Here is a 17,794-nt window from a genome sequence, read left to right as displayed (position 1 = left end):
ACAACACTTAACTACTTATTTCCACTTTAATTTTACTTCCAAAATTCCGATAACAGTTTCGTGAACGTTCAAAGCGCTCTTTTTTCGCAAATCCATAGTGAATACTAAACTAGTGATATCGCATCAATTTGCTGTCAAATGTTGTTTGTTTGGCTTTTTTTCCTGTTATGGTTGGAATGGAGTAAACATAATATGTGTTGTATAGAGTAGTATACTATAAATATATGAAATAAATTTCCAAATTATTTGATTATTAAAATCTTAATACCTAAATGTAACTTTAGAGATTATTTTATATGATACTTCTGAAAAAGACAGCTAGAAGTAAACTTCAATGGTCATGTGTTTCCAATATCTAAAATTGCGATCTTCAATACGAAATTTCACACTGAAGACTGATTTTTCAAAAACGCTCTCACAAAAGTATTTTTCTGGTAAGTATAAACACGAATCCTTAATTCTAAGTGAACTTTGATTTTTAATTTATTTCTCCAAATGGATGTATTTTAAAAAAACTTTATAACTGTCGTTAACTCATTAACAGAAGCCTAAATAACGTTTTTCATATTTTTAAACTAGAAATGACGTTCCACAATTTAATACCTAATTAAAACCCCAAAGATAAAAACCCTACGAAGCCAGTTTTTATAGACTTTTATAGAATACATTCTAAAATATATTCATGTGGAAAATTTAATCCTGTTAGACCACAACATTTGAGTTTAGGTTGTCTTTTGAAATATTTTTGTTTTTAGTATTAAATCATTACGTTTAACTTTTGATTAAAATTATATTTAATTAAAATGGTTTAGAGTTCAACACAAAATTCCCGACATTTAAGTTAAATTGTATTTATTGAAAATGTTCTATAATGTAACTCAACATACAAGTACAATATCACGACTATCCCGCTCCATTAAATTCTCACTACGTCCTCGTAGATAAGTAACGCTTTTCCCGCTTCGTAAAACGTAAAACTACAATAGGATCAGGGATTGAGGTAAGTTACAATTTACACGAATAAAACCAAACGAAACAGTTCTATCAATGTTATAAATAGTTATTTTATTATAAATAAACTACTGCGTAGCACGGTTAACAACTTTTTAATTAAAAATAACAATGACTAGGTACAAGGGTAATACTTGACTTACGATATATACTTATAATTTGAAGACAATTGTACGTAATAATTCCATAATCTCCTAAAAATAAATCGATTGGACTAGTTTTAGATTCCGACTACTGCTGTTCTTAACGTATATCAGCATGGGGTATTAGGTATTGAGAATTCACGGTAGCATGCGATCCCGTGGCGCCCGAAGACACGGAGAGGCTACCGTTGGTTTTATAGCGGATATTCCGGTGTACTAGGGCGCACTAAGCGTCTACGCTACGGACACCCTCTCCCCCCGCCTCAATAGGTGCTGCAGTGACTAGTAGGGTTCTCAGTACACCCTAGAATCGCCTCTTACGAATTGGAAGCCCGCATGAAAAGACGGAGAGAGTACCGCTAGATTTTTAGTTTAGGGCGTACTAGTGCCGTCCTGAGCAACGGCGAGTCACACATACCCCCACTTCCCACGTTGTACCACCTAGAAAAAAAAGGCGCACTGAGCGTCCTGGGCACCGGCGAGTCCCAGATTACCCCCGCCCCCACTTCACATAAAGGAATTGCGCAATGACTTTTTGCAGCGCAAAAAAGGGGTATTGAGAAGGCACAAATAAGCAAACACAGTTACACTATTTAAATCATCATACCAACCACTCATTTTACTCCCAAAAACTTTGATTTATGTTCTGAGTTCGAGTACATTTATATTATAATAATTATACACATAAAATATACATTTATATGACTACTATCTACAGCTATTACACATATATATATTATAAACACCACTACATACAAGGATTCAGTTCCCCGGTCATATTAACATGGGAACACGTGATCTTTTGTCCATTGGGAACTGCTATCCTAAACAATTTCCCTTGGGGCATACAGACGCACACTTTAAACTGCCCCGTGCCATGGAACTTATCTTTGTTAAGGGGTATCGCTATCGGCAAATATCTGACATCGATGAAGACACCTTCTTTACCGCTTAGGACAACAGAACCGTTGATTGATTTCAAGTAGATATCCTGGTCAGCACTCCAGAACAGTTCCTTCGATTCCATGTGAGTGCCTTCCGCTCCTCGGAGGTAGGCTGATGTTTCAGAACGGAAAGTGAGATCCTCGTCAACTGGTGATGAGATGCGTTTCGTTGATACTTGCTGAAAGAGACTGACATTACTAATGATTTACTCGGTGGGGCTTTGTACAAGTCTTCTACACAATTCGCATGATTTTCTTTACAGTTAAAAAAGTGAGTAAGCCGGTATAACTACAGGCACAAGTTATTTCTCAGTTCAAACAATATACGTCACCATATTGTCGTAGCTTTTTCGAATCCATTGATTTAATGTATTATCCATTTTTACTAATTTATTTTAATACAATACAAAATAATCGCTTTTTGTTAATCAATGTGACTACCACCAGTTCAGAAAAGTAAATATCCAGACTTGACCAGAACCAGGGTAAGTAACTCACCTTATTTAACACCCTGTATCAAAGTTGCGAATAATTTTTGATATGACAAAGAAACATCTAGACGGCGATTCTTACGAACGGTTTCAACGAATTGTATTAACGTTGACACAATACTTATAACTCATTTTAATCAATAGCAGAAAAAATCAGTAAATTTAAATAGTTTAGATTAGACTATAGTTTTAAAATTCACTTTCGTATCCTTTATTCAAAATTAAAGTATACTTTATTCAAGTAGGCTTTTACTAGTGCTGTTGAATCTCTATTTTACAGAACTACATATAGTAAATCTACTGGTTTGGAACGCAGACTATACCGAGAAGAACCGTGAAGAAATTCAGTAGTTTTCCAACATTTAAAACACAAAGTTATGTTAGTTTAATAGAATATTACATAACACATACGAATTTGACACAAATCCGGTTACGAGGACCATTTTTTGTAACCATATTACAATCACACTATGAGTCTAGTGTTATGTATCAATAATCTTTATAGGGTCATCCAGAATAGACCCTAATCAAATATAGCACTCTGGTGTAATATTAAATATATGTATACATCAAAACCTAATTATACAATATTCAAGTACTTTTAAATCACCATTTCACAGAACTAAATTAAAATTTTAGCTATCACCAGTTCGAAATGTAGATTCTACCGAGAAAAAATCATTAAAAACCATATCAATCACAAGTTTAGTAAATAATTGGACATATTCTTACCTTAGCATTCAAGTTATTAATGCTTTCAGTAACCGTGATCTCCGGGTTCGCGGTGCTGAACACCCGCTCGCCGGAGTCAGGGTCGGTCAGTTCGAGGGAGTTCACCCCTTTGATGAAGACTCCAGACGTGTTCACCACCAATTTTGTATCCGTGCGTGATAATCTGAAAGAGGTGTAGTAATTACACTTAACTCAGACAAGCAACACCAGGTTAAATGCCAAGTGGTTGTGGTAACGACAAGTATACACCAACCCTTATACTATTATAATGATAATTTACAATGAACCACCGACAAAGTTAGTGATCTTACATCCCTGTTACACTAGCTCATTTACTTAACTTATATATAAACTATAAGAAGAGAAAACCATATAATAAATACAAAATATATATTGATGGCCCTGAAGGAGAATATTAAGGAAACCTGCATGATATTGGAGGTGCATCTTTAACATGCCACAACCTGCATCGGAGCAGTGTGGTGGAAAAAGAGTACTTTCGCCCAAGAGTGGGACATAATCAGGCTGTTGTTATTACTTTTTACTACTACAACTTATGATGATTACAAAATGTGTATTAAACAAGTAGTTTTTTAGGATAGGATTTTTATAATATTAAAATCAATTCAAATAGATTTTGTTTTATACCTAATTCTATTCTTAGGTCTATGATTAATACAAAAAATTAAATACTAATTTCTGATGAACACCATTTAAGATACTTACAAGCACTTAAAAATAGTCATTTTACAAGGATCTTTTTTATGTATAGCTACCACTGATCCTGAATGTAGATTCTAACGAGGAGAGGCAAAAATCTCTGTCAATCTTTTTCATCAATAAAAAATATAAATGTCATAATTATATATGATCTGGTAATTTTTCAACTGGATATTTCTCCAAGAGTTACCAACGCAGAATCAACTAATGACCGACAGCTTCTTTCAGTTCCCCTCTAATAATAACTAAATATTTTAACTATTTATAATATTCATTTCACCGAGAGCTGTAAACCCATATTTAAAAGTCTAAATATATTACCCGTTCCTTGCCTATACATATATGAAATTAGTATATTTGTTCATAAAAATATTTATTTGTTTAAAACGAAATTGTGATGTAATAAATACGCGTAGCAGATTTAAGGACAAACTGTACGTTCCAGCTCAACGATTAGCTTTGTATCACAACAATGTATATTGCATGGCCATACGCATTTACAACCACCTACCCAGAAATTGTAAAGAATTGTCTCTAAATTTATTTAAGAATTTTTGTTTTAAATTACTGATAGATAAACTGTATTATAGTATGAATGAATTTTTGAACGACAAATTTTAAATTATAAATAATATTGTAACTTTATTTGAATTAATTGACAAATAACTATTTATTTATAATGATGAAATTGAAAATTATTTATTTAAATTGTAAAACTATAAACTTTATATTTGTAATTGTAGTAAATTCATTAATAGTATTATTATTTTCTTCAAAAATATTTGCACGCCAAATCGGCAGAATATGTTGGACCACTGTAAATGTATGAAATACCTTTGTTAACCCATATTCGAGCAAATAAACTATTATTATTATTATTATTTAATTGAATACCTGGTCTGCAAATTGAAGACTACAGAACCATTTTCACTCGTTATACTCATGGGTGTGTCTCTGAAGCTTTCTATCAAACCATCTCTCTTATAAATATGATCTAAATCTGTTAATCCGAAGAATTTGATAGCGTTGTGCTCTGGGAGAAACTCCATACTTTCAAGGCCTAAAAAGATAAAATATTTAAAAATTATTCTTAGTATCTTTCCTATATTATAAGTATATATATATTTACATTAAGACAAATACCAATTTACCTTGCCCAAGTCTTAATACAGCGAGAATGGTGAACGTGAGAACCAGATTCCCGATAGCCAATATAAATAATAGGCACACTAGTGTCCAAAACGCAAAGGTTTTGCGGCCTTTATGAACAGTCTTCGTAACGTCGTTTCCATTTTTATCAGAGTAATTTTTAAGCATATTACTTGTTGTTTTATGTAAAAATACTTGGCTTTGAGAGGGCGTTTTGGTTAACAACGCCTTTTCTCCACGATTTCTTTCTAGCGTCGTGTCGGACATTGCTTCTGATAAGGGCGAGACGCCCCGAAGATTTGACATCATTACTTTATTTATTACCAAATAGAAATCTGTTTAAAGTATGTAAAATTATAAATAGCACAAATGGTTCCGATTCGATCCTATAGTCAAAATATTGAGCGAAGACTCTCGCACGCTATTGGTCTACTGTTTAACCAATGATATTTGAAATACAATTTCAGTTTCGCTGTTATCTTTATTGCTTTTTTAATAAATTAAAATATTTTGTGAAGTGAATTTAAATTGCAATCATTAAAATGTATTAAAAAACCTTAATTGATTTATTAGTTATAATTAGTATTTTATATTTTTTGAGTATTATATAAAATTTATGATAAAACTTATTTCTGAACGGATTTTGTTTTGCAAAGCTGACAACATGATAGAGCGATTTTGACTTTCTCATTGAGTTTGACAATTTGCCTTGTAATCATGGCGTCCGAACGTTATAGTTTTTCTCTAACAACTTTTAGGTAAATTTAATTATTTTACATTGAAGTAACTTCTTATTTAATGATATTTGTTTATGATTTAACCTAATTTATAGTTTTGTATCATAAAGTTACGTAAAAACCTATTATGCCCGGTGTTTGACTAAACAAACTTTAAAAGTGTAAATTATTTCAAATGCTGTAATTATCATCTATTTTTGTAGCCCGTCTGGTAAATTGGTGCAAATTGAATATGCTCTAGCAGCTGTGGCAGCAGGCGGTACTTCCGTCGGTATCAAAGGTAATATTTCTATACTCTTGATATAAAAGGTTAGGTAGGTTTGCCTTCTCATTGTTTTCGTAACATCTATTACAATGGGTAAAAATGCAACACCTAACCAGCTAACTTAGATATCTAACCAAACTATGTAATTAAATATAATCGAAAGTGAATTAAAAAAGTTATTTATAAATTTCAGCATCCAATGGAGTCGTGATTGCAACTGAAAACAAACACAAGAGTATTTTGTATGATGAGCACAGTGTCAACAAGGTTGAGATGATTACGGGGCACATTGGTAAGTCCAAATAATACAATGACTCGTCTTTTTATATATACTAATAAATAAAGAAAAATGTTTTTACATTGCTTAACTAAAAACTTCTATGTCAATATACATGTATATTGATGATGATGTACCTTTTGGAAGGTTTTACTTCATAGCTTTGTGCGAGCCCATCTCGAGTACCCGAAAAAAGATTATAGATAAATAGGTGTTTCACAGTTTCACCCATGTTAAATTTAGATTACCCTGTGAAGGTTGAGTGAGCCAATGTAACTACAGGCACAAGGAACGTAACATCTTAGCTCCCAAGGTTGGTGGTGCATGCGCAATGTAAGGAATGGTTAATACTTCTTACAGCACTAATATATATAGGCAGTAGTGACCAGAGATGGCTCATTCGCCTACCTGTATCATTAAAACACACCTGTTTATAATAATACTAACTTTCCCCACATGTGAGGTGCATGAGATAGGTACCTTTGTCCAAATCGTGTGGTGATTGGTTGAGTGCTTAAGCTTAAATAAAAAACAAATCCACTTTCGTATTTAGAATATTACTTATAATATAAATTAATTTTTCAGGGATGGTGTACTCTGGTATGGGCCCTGATTATAGGCTGCTGGTGACGCAGGCACGTAAGATGGCTCAGCAGTACTTCCTCATGTACCGCGAGCCTATACCGACCGCACAGCTGGTGCAGCGTGTTGCTACTGTGATGCAGGAGTACACACAATCAGGGTAACGTCATATTTAAATGTTATTTTGATTTTATTGGATTCTCAAAATGATTGTAAGATTTAATTTTCTCCTATCAATTTAAAAAATCAATAAAAATATAATTATGTCGTAATACTTGTTATAGAAATTCTTTAAAATGATTTTTTATGTATGAGTGGTCATGATATTTATTCATTAAAAGTAATAACTGTTTCTATTAATTATTTTTCAACATCAAATAGTTATAATTGAGTTCAATAACCTGTTCCAAGCTTTAATTTTTTACGTTAGCATGACAACATAAATAATACAAAAAGTATTTTTGTGTGTTCACAAAGTTCACAGATAATAATAATTGTGTAAGGTTCCTAAAACACAATAAATATTTAGGTACTAGAATATCTCTTGTGTACCTTATTCATGAAACCCAACCTTGAAATTAAATCTAGGATGTCAAAATGGGATTTAAAATATAACCCTCATGGAACAATGGAGAATTAATTTTTTATTGATGCCTAATGTTTATAATCTGTGCCTTGAAGTGTTTTTCTAATTACTAATTTATATATTTTTTTTTTATGAAAGAGTAATTTATCTAAACAACTAATATATAAAATACAAAATTGTCAATTTACAGGGGTGTCCGACCTTTTGGAGTGTCACTACTAATCTGCGGCTGGGACAGTGATCGCCCGTACCTGTTCCAATGTGATCCGTCTGGAGCTTACTTTGCTTGGAAGGCTACTGCTATGGGAAAGAATTTCAATAATGGGAAAACATTTTTAGAAAAAAGGTATTATTACAATGTTACTTATTAAATTTTTGACTGCCTCATTGGCTTAATAGCTACTAAGGTTGCATATCTCAAAGCCCTGTGCTAACTGTCTAGTTTTATTATTTTTACGTTTTAAAGTTGACGTTTTATTTCTTATTAGGTTAGGTTGAGAGTAAAATTAAACAGTGAATCGGAAAAGACGTCAAACATGACATTACGAAGACGCTAACATTCTCGTATTCACTCGAAAAATAATACTTAGCATGATTTAGAAAAATTTAAAAAAATATTAGAATAAAGAAGTATAACTTCTAATGCGGATACAACCCTTAGTGTGTTCACAAAAACAGGTTCTATATTATTTTAATATTTTTCCAGATATACCGAGGAGTTGGAATTAGATGATGCGGTGCACACCGCTATCTTAACACTGAAAGAAGGCTTTGAAGGTCAAATGACGGCCGATAACATAGAAGTAGGTATCTGCGACTCGAATGGGTTCCGCAGACTGGAGCCCGCGCACGTTAAGGACTACTTGGCGAATATACCATAATGTTGATGAATAAATATTGCATTTCTATTTGTGATTTGTGTTTTATTTTGAGCTTGTTATATAATATTACTAGCTAAACCTGCGAGTTTACATAGAAAGTTATTAAACTTCTCATAGCACACAAACCATCACCTCTATTTATCCCTTCGAAAGCTGAATTAAAAAAAAGTAGCCTATATCCTAGCCCGGGTCTCAAAATACCTTGATAAAAAATTTCATCTAAATCGGCTCACCGGATTAAGCGTGAAGAGTAACGGACTCATTTTTTTCGCATTTAAAATATTAATATAAATTCAGAATTTATTAATTGTAATTTCAGTAATTCGGGATGGCAAAATAAAATCATGTTGTACAATGAGGTTTTAATCTCTCTCTATATTTTTACAATCCCTCACAATCATCCAATTGTTTTCCTTATGACAGCTCAATCACTTTTAAAATAAGAGATAGTGTTACATGCCAGTATTAAATGTTATTCCATGTAAAATAATATTAACTAAAGTTTTATAGTATGTAATAATAATGTGATATTATTAATGATATAATTAATTATGAAATCCTATGACGTAGCACCTTATTGGAGGCTAGGGCTAATTTCTAACATAATGTTTTTTTAATATATCTGCATTTTATTGCTAACTAGCATAAATAACTCGTCGCTTTTGAAGTTTTTAAATAAAGTAAATTCAACTTATTAAAAAATATTAAATACGATAATAGAAATGTTAACAATTTAAGTCAGAAGTTTCTGAGAAACAATAATATAAAAATGAAAATAGATAGCAGACATAATCTGTGGTCAGTTAGTTCCATCTCATTGTGATGTGAGTTTTTGGTTTTAATCTTAAAGTATTATCAGACGATAAAGTAACAAAAAAATTATGGGTAAATTCAATCGCTGTGGTAATAGGACGCAACTTTGCCAAAATAAATCGAAAATTATACTTCTCTAGCGCGCGTTAGCAAAGAATTTCTGATAGAATAATTATTATTTTCTGACTAGCAATGTCAAATAGGTTTATAAGATTTTAGAGACTAAGCCTATGTAGATGTTTATATATGTGTATTTTCAACTTCAGGAATTATTCGTGCGATTGACTTTTCAAACATTTGTCTACATATTCTAAACAAATAACATTGTTATCACTAAAATAATTTTACAAACATAAATCTCTAAATTAATTCAGAAGCAAATTCCGAGCAAACCCCACACTAACGAATAAGTAACAACGTAACGCTATTCGTCATATTTTAGGTAGTTTTAAACTTATCGAGTGCTGAGCTAACGAGAAGTGACATTACGTTGAAAAAAGATTAAGTAACGTGTAAATACTCGGTACAGTAAAACGGAATTAAAGAGAAAAAGGTAAACGCCTTACAAAAAATAAAAATTTGAGATAATACATTCCAGACACAGTAGCGCTGTTCTGGCATTTTACGGTACTATTAATTGATACATTTCGGTGAAGAACGAATATAAGACACTTCTTACATTTATAGCATACTCCAATCGAAGTAGGAATAAACAGACCTTAGATTTACGTATTTTATACGATTTTCTAATAACTCAGCTATATTGTGCACTACTAAAAGTTTATGATTAATATATCTTTATTTATAATACAACACTATTACACTTAACTACTTATTTCCACATTAATTTTACTTCCGAAATAACGATAACAGTTCGATGTTTAAAATTAAAAACGCAATTTTTTCGCAAACCCATAGTAAATATTATAGAACAATCAAGCTCTCGACCAATGATGTCGCGTCAATTTGCTGTTAAATATTGTTTATTTAACTTTATCCCTGTTATAGTTGGAATAAAGAATACCCACCATCGTTAAACCTCAGTGCGAGCTACGTACGAGTGAGATACTAAGTTACTTCTCGCCTTCTCACAATGTACCAGTGCGAGTTCGGAATGTGTTCCCCCTTCACAGTAAGCTAGTGACTTGGAAATAATCTTAAGGAAAATAAACTGAATAAATAATAATAGCAACCGAATTTATTATGCCAAATAGTACTGTCGTTATAAATTACAGGAATCCTTATTTGAATATATCTATTGTAATTGATCGAAAATCTAGAAAGACTAAGAAATCTATATTGAAAAATCTAAATCTACAAAGATATATTTTTATACATAGATAGGCTGACTGGCAACGGGCAAAATCCAAACTTCAGTGGGCCCCCATTTGTATGCTCTAGGAGGGAAACCAAGTAGTGCCATTTATGTAATAAAAACAAATCGATAACTCATGGACAAAAGTACTGCTAGACTAGTTTATTTTAGTTATTTTCATAGTCTTATGTCATATGGAATGTTGTTATGGGATAATGCAGCAGATATTGAAATAGTATTTATTCTGCAGAAAAGAGCTATCCGAACTATTTACAATATTAGTTCTAGGACACCGTTACGCGAAAAAATTAAAGACATAGGTCTATTAACGGCTGCTTCACAATATATTTTTGATAATATAATGTTTTTACAGAAAAATATTCCATAAAAACTGCTATTAATACAAAAAGTAAGAATAAAAATAAATACATACGGTACAGAAAACTTTTTTTGGCAATGGTATTCGCATATATAATACGATTACGGAAAATATAACCAATTTACCACTTAAATAATTTAAAAAGTTTATTGACACTAAATTAAATAATAAATCTTATTGTTCATCAAAATAATACTTTTGATTTTACCAGGGTTGATATCAAATCAATAAATCACAAACCAGTATTATGGACCTATGCTGTAGCATAATACTCCATATTACTAATTTATCGACTGCAAAATTTATCAATCCGCAACAAATATTCCATAACAACAGTTGATATGCTCTAACCGTAAGCACAGAGCCATCTCTAGCTATGCTGAGGCCGTTGCGCACACATGAATTTGGGACAGGTTTGCTAAAATTACTAAAATTAAATAACTAGTAAAATATTTAACAAAATAACAATGAAACAATTTATTGTTAATTTTAAAAATTCCTCTACCAAGTAGTAATAATTTGCTTATAGCCAGGTATTGAGTTTAGTTTCAAACAAACGGTGAAGTAATTTTCGTATATTCTAAGGAATCTGATTGGCACGTCTGTAGCTTTCAACTTTTAATATCAACTATGGTCATTAGCATTTTAAATATGTTAGTTATTTCTTACAAATATTGCAATTTTGAAAATATACATAACAGTTAACGTGTGAGAGAAATTGTTGGTTTTCGGGCCCCCACGGGATGCCCTGAGGGGACAAGGGTAAAGACAGTAACTGTATATCCTATTAGGTACTTAAATATAATGGCTCGCCTTCTGATGGTCAATAATAATACATTTCTTTTTTAAAACCATTAGAAAAAAAATACAAGGTCATTAATACAAACTACAAACATAAATTCAAAGAAGCAGAAAATGAATTTTTTTAACCATAATTAAAGACTAGTGATGCTATTCACTACGCTATCGATAAAATGTTCATACATTTAATATAAATTATTCCATATTCTACTTTAAACTATTTATTTTATTAAAAATATGAATTTTCGTAACTACAATGAGCGTAGTGTATAAGCTTTTACAAGCACTTTTGAATCATTTTACAAACTATATTAAGTGAAGCTGTCACCGGTTTGGAATGTGGATTCTACCGAGAAGAACCGACAAGAAACTGAGTAGTTACTTTTTTCAACATTTAAAATACAAACTGACGTTAGGTAAATACAATTATATATGTAAATAATATATCCAGCCTGGAACTCAACAAATATTAGCGCCGCGCTTTTTGATCATCTATATAATCTTGTATTGAATAATATGTTTTTTGATTAATGTACTTTTTACAAATGATTTGAATTTATGAATCTGCAGTTTATGCCAATAAGTGATTAGTATTATTATAAACAACTTGCGCAATGTTTTACTTTGCTTTGATGACATCAATTTAAAGACGTACCAAGAAGCAACGAATTTAATCAATAAATTTAAATTATCTAGTTATCTTCAAAAAATATGACTCATTAAATATATTTATAATTATTCCATATCTATGATCTTAAGCTAATGCTATTAAGCCGATTAAAGTAATTTATTTAAATTGTAAAATAAGTTTTATCCTTACATGTATCTTGACATTATATCATTTAACATAGATTTCAATTGCTTAAAACATCTGTATGGTGCTTCAAACGAATAATGTACTTTCCTAAGGACATATAAGGTAATTACCATTTACAAGTACCAAAGCGCTAAGAGCTTGGATTTATCAATATTTTCTTTCTGTCCTTTGTAATACTTTATAAATAAAACAATCCTATCTAATATTAAATGAAAATATTTAAGATTGAAACTATTTATATGTTTGTTAGTTTCGCTTCCTCGATTTAACATTTAACCGAACATCATAAAATTATGCCAATACATTGTCAAAAGAAAAGGACGTGTCTTACACCAGATCACTCTCCTCTCACAGACAGTCGAAGCTGTGGGTAGATACCAGTATGTCATAAAATAGATTATTAGTCACATAATATTAAAAACAATGTACAGCACCGTCTCTACCTTAGAATTTGTATACCAAGAGTGTGAAGCACTACTTAATAAAAAAAAATAATTAGTTCAAAGTCGAAATATGCCATAGACATTTATTTACAAAAGATTACGAAAATATTCAGCATGTCATGTTTATTCATACATCACAGAACACAAACGACTACACTACGGAATCTTATAGGTAATTATTTTTTACAAAATAAATAAGTGCTTGTCACTTTTTACGAGAAGACGAAGTTGTCATGTTAAGCATTTATGTATCTAAAACGAAAACACCAGTAAAGGACTTAATATACTTACTTTTTGCGAAAATTGAATGTTTACATGATAAGATACATTGTTTAAGAAGTATGTATGATCATGACGAAAAATAATCATATATTTTATTATTTATTATACCTATATGTAAATATGGCCCAGTGGCTAGAACGCGTGCATCTTAACCTATGATTTCGGGTTCAAACCCAGGCAGGCACCACTGAAATGTCATGTGCTTAATTTGTGTTTATAATTCATCTCGTGCTCGGCGGTGAAGGAAAACATCGTGAGGAAACCTGCATGTGTCTAATTTCAACGAAATTCTGCCACATGTGTATTCCGCCAACCCGCATTGGAGCAGCGTGGTGGAATATGCTCCAAACCTTCTCCTCAAAGGGAGAGGAGGCCTTTATCCCAGTAGTGGGACATTTACGGGCTGCTAATGCTAAATATGTAAATATTGATAAATTTAAGTTTTATTAGAAATCTTCTTATGGAAGAATATGTATAATAAATTATATTTCAGTGTCATTTTATGATCTAGTTCTGTCTTTTAAACCAAACAAATAAATTTGCGAAACAAACAGTGATATTAAAAAATAAAAGAATGTGTTAGTTATACAAAGGTAAAGTCACTTAGTAACTATGTTTTATTCATTTCGTAATGAATAAAATTTTAGAAAATGATTGATAATCACACGAAATAAATGGAAAATAGCAAAAATCTGATAAGTAGGGCAAATAGAGTTATCATCATTATTATTTATAAAATATTTGATTTTGATTTATCAGAGATTAATTAGAAAATTCTGCGTGATTATCGGCATTTTAATCTGTATCTAGAATTATATAATACATTAAAATAATAATATGATAAATCTTATCTGACACTCAAATCTTATCGACCCGTCCTTGTGTATTTTGAGTGCGTTGCAAATATGATAAATAATGTTTATGTAACCGTATACATTTGAATCATTTCATCTCAATCTCCAATAAGCATTAATAAAAATAAAATACATTTTTGAGTCGACAATCAATAAATGAGACACGATATGTTGCTCATCACTAGCTATTTGGGTTACGGTGTTGCCACATGTTAATCTTTTGCTCAGATACAAGGAACATTTAAAATACTTTATTTCGTTTTTAAAGTTTTAGTTACTACTTTAGTTACATTTAATATTTTTTAGTTTAATTGATATATTTTTTATCATATTAACTTTGTTTTAATTTGGTTTTAACACAATCAATACTTACTATTAAGAATATTTAATAAGAATAATTAATGTTATCGAAGGCTATATACGCAAAATTATCTTGCAATTTGGTTATAAGTCATGAAAATACTCACCGAAAAATAAAATGATAATTTTGTTACTTAAGCTCATTGATAATTTAATGAGCTAATGATAATGATAAACTCTTATAAAACGTATACACGAAAGACTATATTATAATCAGATAATTGTTTATTGTAATTATAATCTGGGTTAATTATAAAAAAATACATGGCAACAAAATCCCTGTGACAGCGATTACTCGTTCATTACTTCATTCATCAACAGTCGAGGTTGACATGGCTCATGTGCGCGTATTACGGACTAGTGGTGCAATTTTATTGTTGTTTCTAATACAAAATACGCTCGCCGTGTCCCCGCCATGGATATTATCTGTCGATGTGAAAAATTACACGTGTTCTGAAATCGTATGTGATTATTTGTTGCGAGTGAATGGGGAGTTTCGTTCTTGGTCGTTAACCTCTGAGCCCGGCGATTTGTGTTACTTTATTTCAAACATAAATCCTGTTGGTATTGATGTTAAATTACAAGTTGATAAGTCTCAAACGCTTTACTTCTGTGCGGAAGGTGACGATGGTGGGTGGTACCAGCAGGAATTCTATTTGGGTGGCAGTGACGTCATCTCGCGTAAGGAACGGTGAGTACATTGAATTGAATCAAATTCGCATTTTGACCGAGTTAAGGAACCTTGATAATTTGTATTCAATACAAATCAATGAGTTATTCAGTAATCAAAAGTTTTTATAGCAGAAATATACCGTCCAAAATTATTTAAAAACTTTTTAACATACTTGTTTTTTTTTTAGAAATATTGCAGTTATTAATGTAAATAAAATAAAAGTAACGAATTATTCATATTAATAATATTAATTTAACGTAACGTCCTAAGTGTAAATAAAGAGATGAAATTAATTATCAACTGAAATGTATAAATACATGAATCACAGTTTCATATCTATTAAATGGTCTGGATGCATGCGTCATTTTGTAAATTTTAATTACTGTTTTATGTTTACTTTGAACCTCGTGCCTTTGCCATAAATATTTTTACTTTTTAATTTAAAAAAAAATAGCTCCTATAAATAAATGTGAGTGTCATTTATTAATATTTCTTTCCTCCTTCAGTCCTTTTAGAGATTCTTTTTATTACGTGTATATATGTAAGTTCAAAGTCGCAAAAGTGATCGCCATTTTTAAAAATGTTACGTTGCTACCCACATAATTTTGACTTCTGTACAATCTGTAGTATTCTTTATTTAAACGTGGTATTGAATATCTTTAAATGCGAAAATTTCCCGCGAAAAATGTTTATCTAATGTCATATACCTATTGAGATAAGGAATTTTGAGATATTTTTAAAAGTAAAAACTATTTTTACACAAACAGGGTGGATATCTGTGACGGGGCAGCAGGGCAGTGTTTACAGGAAACACTTACGAAAAACTTCATATATTTTTAATATAATGACGTAGGTGTCTGAAAAGATTTTAGAAAGAATAAAGAATAAACTATTTTCTTGTTCGAAAATCAAAATGTCTGCTTTTCTAATTGGCCTACGTTCACTGTGAAAGCGAATAATCTAATGGGGTCAACGTAAATATTTTTTGCTAAAATAATTACTTAGTGGTTTAAGTTAGCGTCCTAATAGGACAATACAGTATTAGTTATGCATAATGAATTGTAAATTTTAATAATTGTTTTGTACCCGTCCCGGCTTCGCATGGGTACACATAGTAAATATATATAACTTTTAGGTTGAAGAAAAAACATGTAATTAATTTTTTTTCCGTTACGAAAGTTGAATTACTCGGTTTTTCTCTACTACAATATTTCTTGAATCAAACTGTTTATTGATGAAAAGTTGAAAACTGCAAAATCCGCTGCGTAGCTTAAAATATCTAAATGTAAAGACGGCGGGAAGCGACTTTTTCTTACAATATTGAGAGATCATTTAGATGACTGTACATATAAAAAAAATTAGATTGTTCTTTGACCTTATCTCCCTTTAATTCGTTCTAATAAGAATCTCGCTTAGAACGTAAAACAATGTTTTTTTTTTTTAAAGTTTAACAGATATTTTTTAATTAAAAAAATGCCGCTTGTCATTGTATTACAAGTTAAAGGTATACTCTATTCCAACCATAACAGAAAAGAAGAGAAAATCAAAATAAACAGCATTTGACAACAAATTGATGCGATATCATTGTCGAGGGTTTGATTTATCTATGATATTTTATATTGATTTGCGAAAAAATGGCGTTTTGAAGATGGACGAAACTGTTATCGGAATATTGGAAGTGAAATTAAAGTTCATATAATTAGTTAAGTGTTATAGTTTTGTATTATAAATTGGGATATATTAATCATAAACTTTTAGAATTGCACACAGCCCAATTATAGCCGGGGTATTAGCAAATCGTATGAAATAGGCATATCTAAGGCTTATTTATCTTTATTCCTACTTCGATTGGAATAGGCTATAAATTATTTTATTTTACATTTACCCAACATGACTCGCGTGAAAAGCACGTGTGCACGCGTACTATATGCAATGAATAATCTTAAAATACACAACAATATTCTGGGACCTGAGAATAACAAAATCAGAAGTTTACATGAAAAATAACGATATTCAATATTCGATTTGTGAAAAAATATGACTGTCATGTATTCGGCTGTTTGTGTGTGTGTGTGAGTAAGAGAGAGATAGCTAGAGTTGTTTTAAATTGTAACTTAAAAAGTCAATTGAACTGTTTCAACTTTCTCGCTGATAAAAATTTTGTCCGACGTTTTGTCTTGTGTTGTCAAGTGATGAATCCGAAAATGTCGCAACGTCCCTTTTTTTATCAAATCAAATTTATGTAAGAAAGAACTCCGAGTATGGATTTTTAGTGCTAGTAAGTTTATAAGATCGTATGTTCAGTGGTAAAGGAAAGAGGCATGTAATAAAAGGTTAAAATAATTAGGTTCGAAATAAATTGTAAGATTATTATCGATTAATTAATATTCTCGTATCAACAAACTGATCGGAATCAAGATTATTTAATTTATTTTCATTGAATAGATTTACAGATTAAATGTCAGTTTCATTGACAGTTTTTTTTTTTTAAAGTAGCAGTGTATCCTTAGCATGTCTATATATTAATAGTTGGGGTGGA

General features: G+C 31.0%; 3 protein-coding genes across 3 annotated transcripts in view; 2 read left to right on the top strand and 1 right to left on the bottom strand.

Moving 5' to 3' along the window:
- Nucleotides 1-1,089: 1,089 nt before the first annotated feature.
- On the bottom strand, nucleotides 1,090-5,567 carry LOC125074802. The gene is made up of 4 exons (XM_047686228.1): nucleotides 5,193-5,567; nucleotides 4,936-5,101; nucleotides 3,322-3,484; nucleotides 1,090-2,277 (listed from the first exon to the last, which is right to left on the bottom strand). Exons 1-4 carry the CDS (start codon nucleotides 5,497-5,499, stop codon nucleotides 1,903-1,905), a joined length of 1,011 nt encoding a protein of 336 aa, XP_047542184.1. The 5' UTR covers nucleotides 5,500-5,567; the 3' UTR covers nucleotides 1,090-1,902.
- Nucleotides 5,568-5,868: 301 nt separating this feature from the next.
- On the top strand, nucleotides 5,869-8,552 carry LOC125074726 (proteasome subunit alpha type-2). The gene is made up of 6 exons (XM_047686139.1): nucleotides 5,869-5,948; nucleotides 6,131-6,207; nucleotides 6,386-6,484; nucleotides 7,055-7,211; nucleotides 7,828-7,983; nucleotides 8,344-8,552. The coding sequence occupies exons 1-6, from the start codon at nucleotides 5,908-5,910 to the stop codon at nucleotides 8,516-8,518; spliced, it is 705 nt and encodes a 234-aa protein (XP_047542095.1). The 5' UTR covers nucleotides 5,869-5,907; the 3' UTR covers nucleotides 8,519-8,552.
- Nucleotides 8,553-14,903: 6,351 nt separating this feature from the next.
- LOC125074711 (unextended protein-like) overlaps nucleotides 14,904-17,794 on the top strand; it is a 44,736-nt gene continuing 41,845 nt past the window's right edge. The window contains exon 1 of the mRNA XM_047686122.1: nucleotides 14,904-15,273. Within this exon, the coding sequence (XP_047542078.1) occupies nucleotides 14,915-15,273 (359 nt within the window). The 5' untranslated portion in view covers nucleotides 14,904-14,914. The remainder of the gene's footprint in view (nucleotides 15,274-17,794) is intronic.

The sequence above is a fragment of the Vanessa atalanta genome, chromosome 28 (assembly GCF_905147765.1).
Source record: "Vanessa atalanta chromosome 28, ilVanAtal1.2, whole genome shotgun sequence".
Taxonomy (NCBI): domain Eukaryota; kingdom Metazoa; phylum Arthropoda; class Insecta; order Lepidoptera; family Nymphalidae; genus Vanessa; species Vanessa atalanta.
This window is presented reverse-complemented; position numbering and strand designations above follow the sequence as displayed.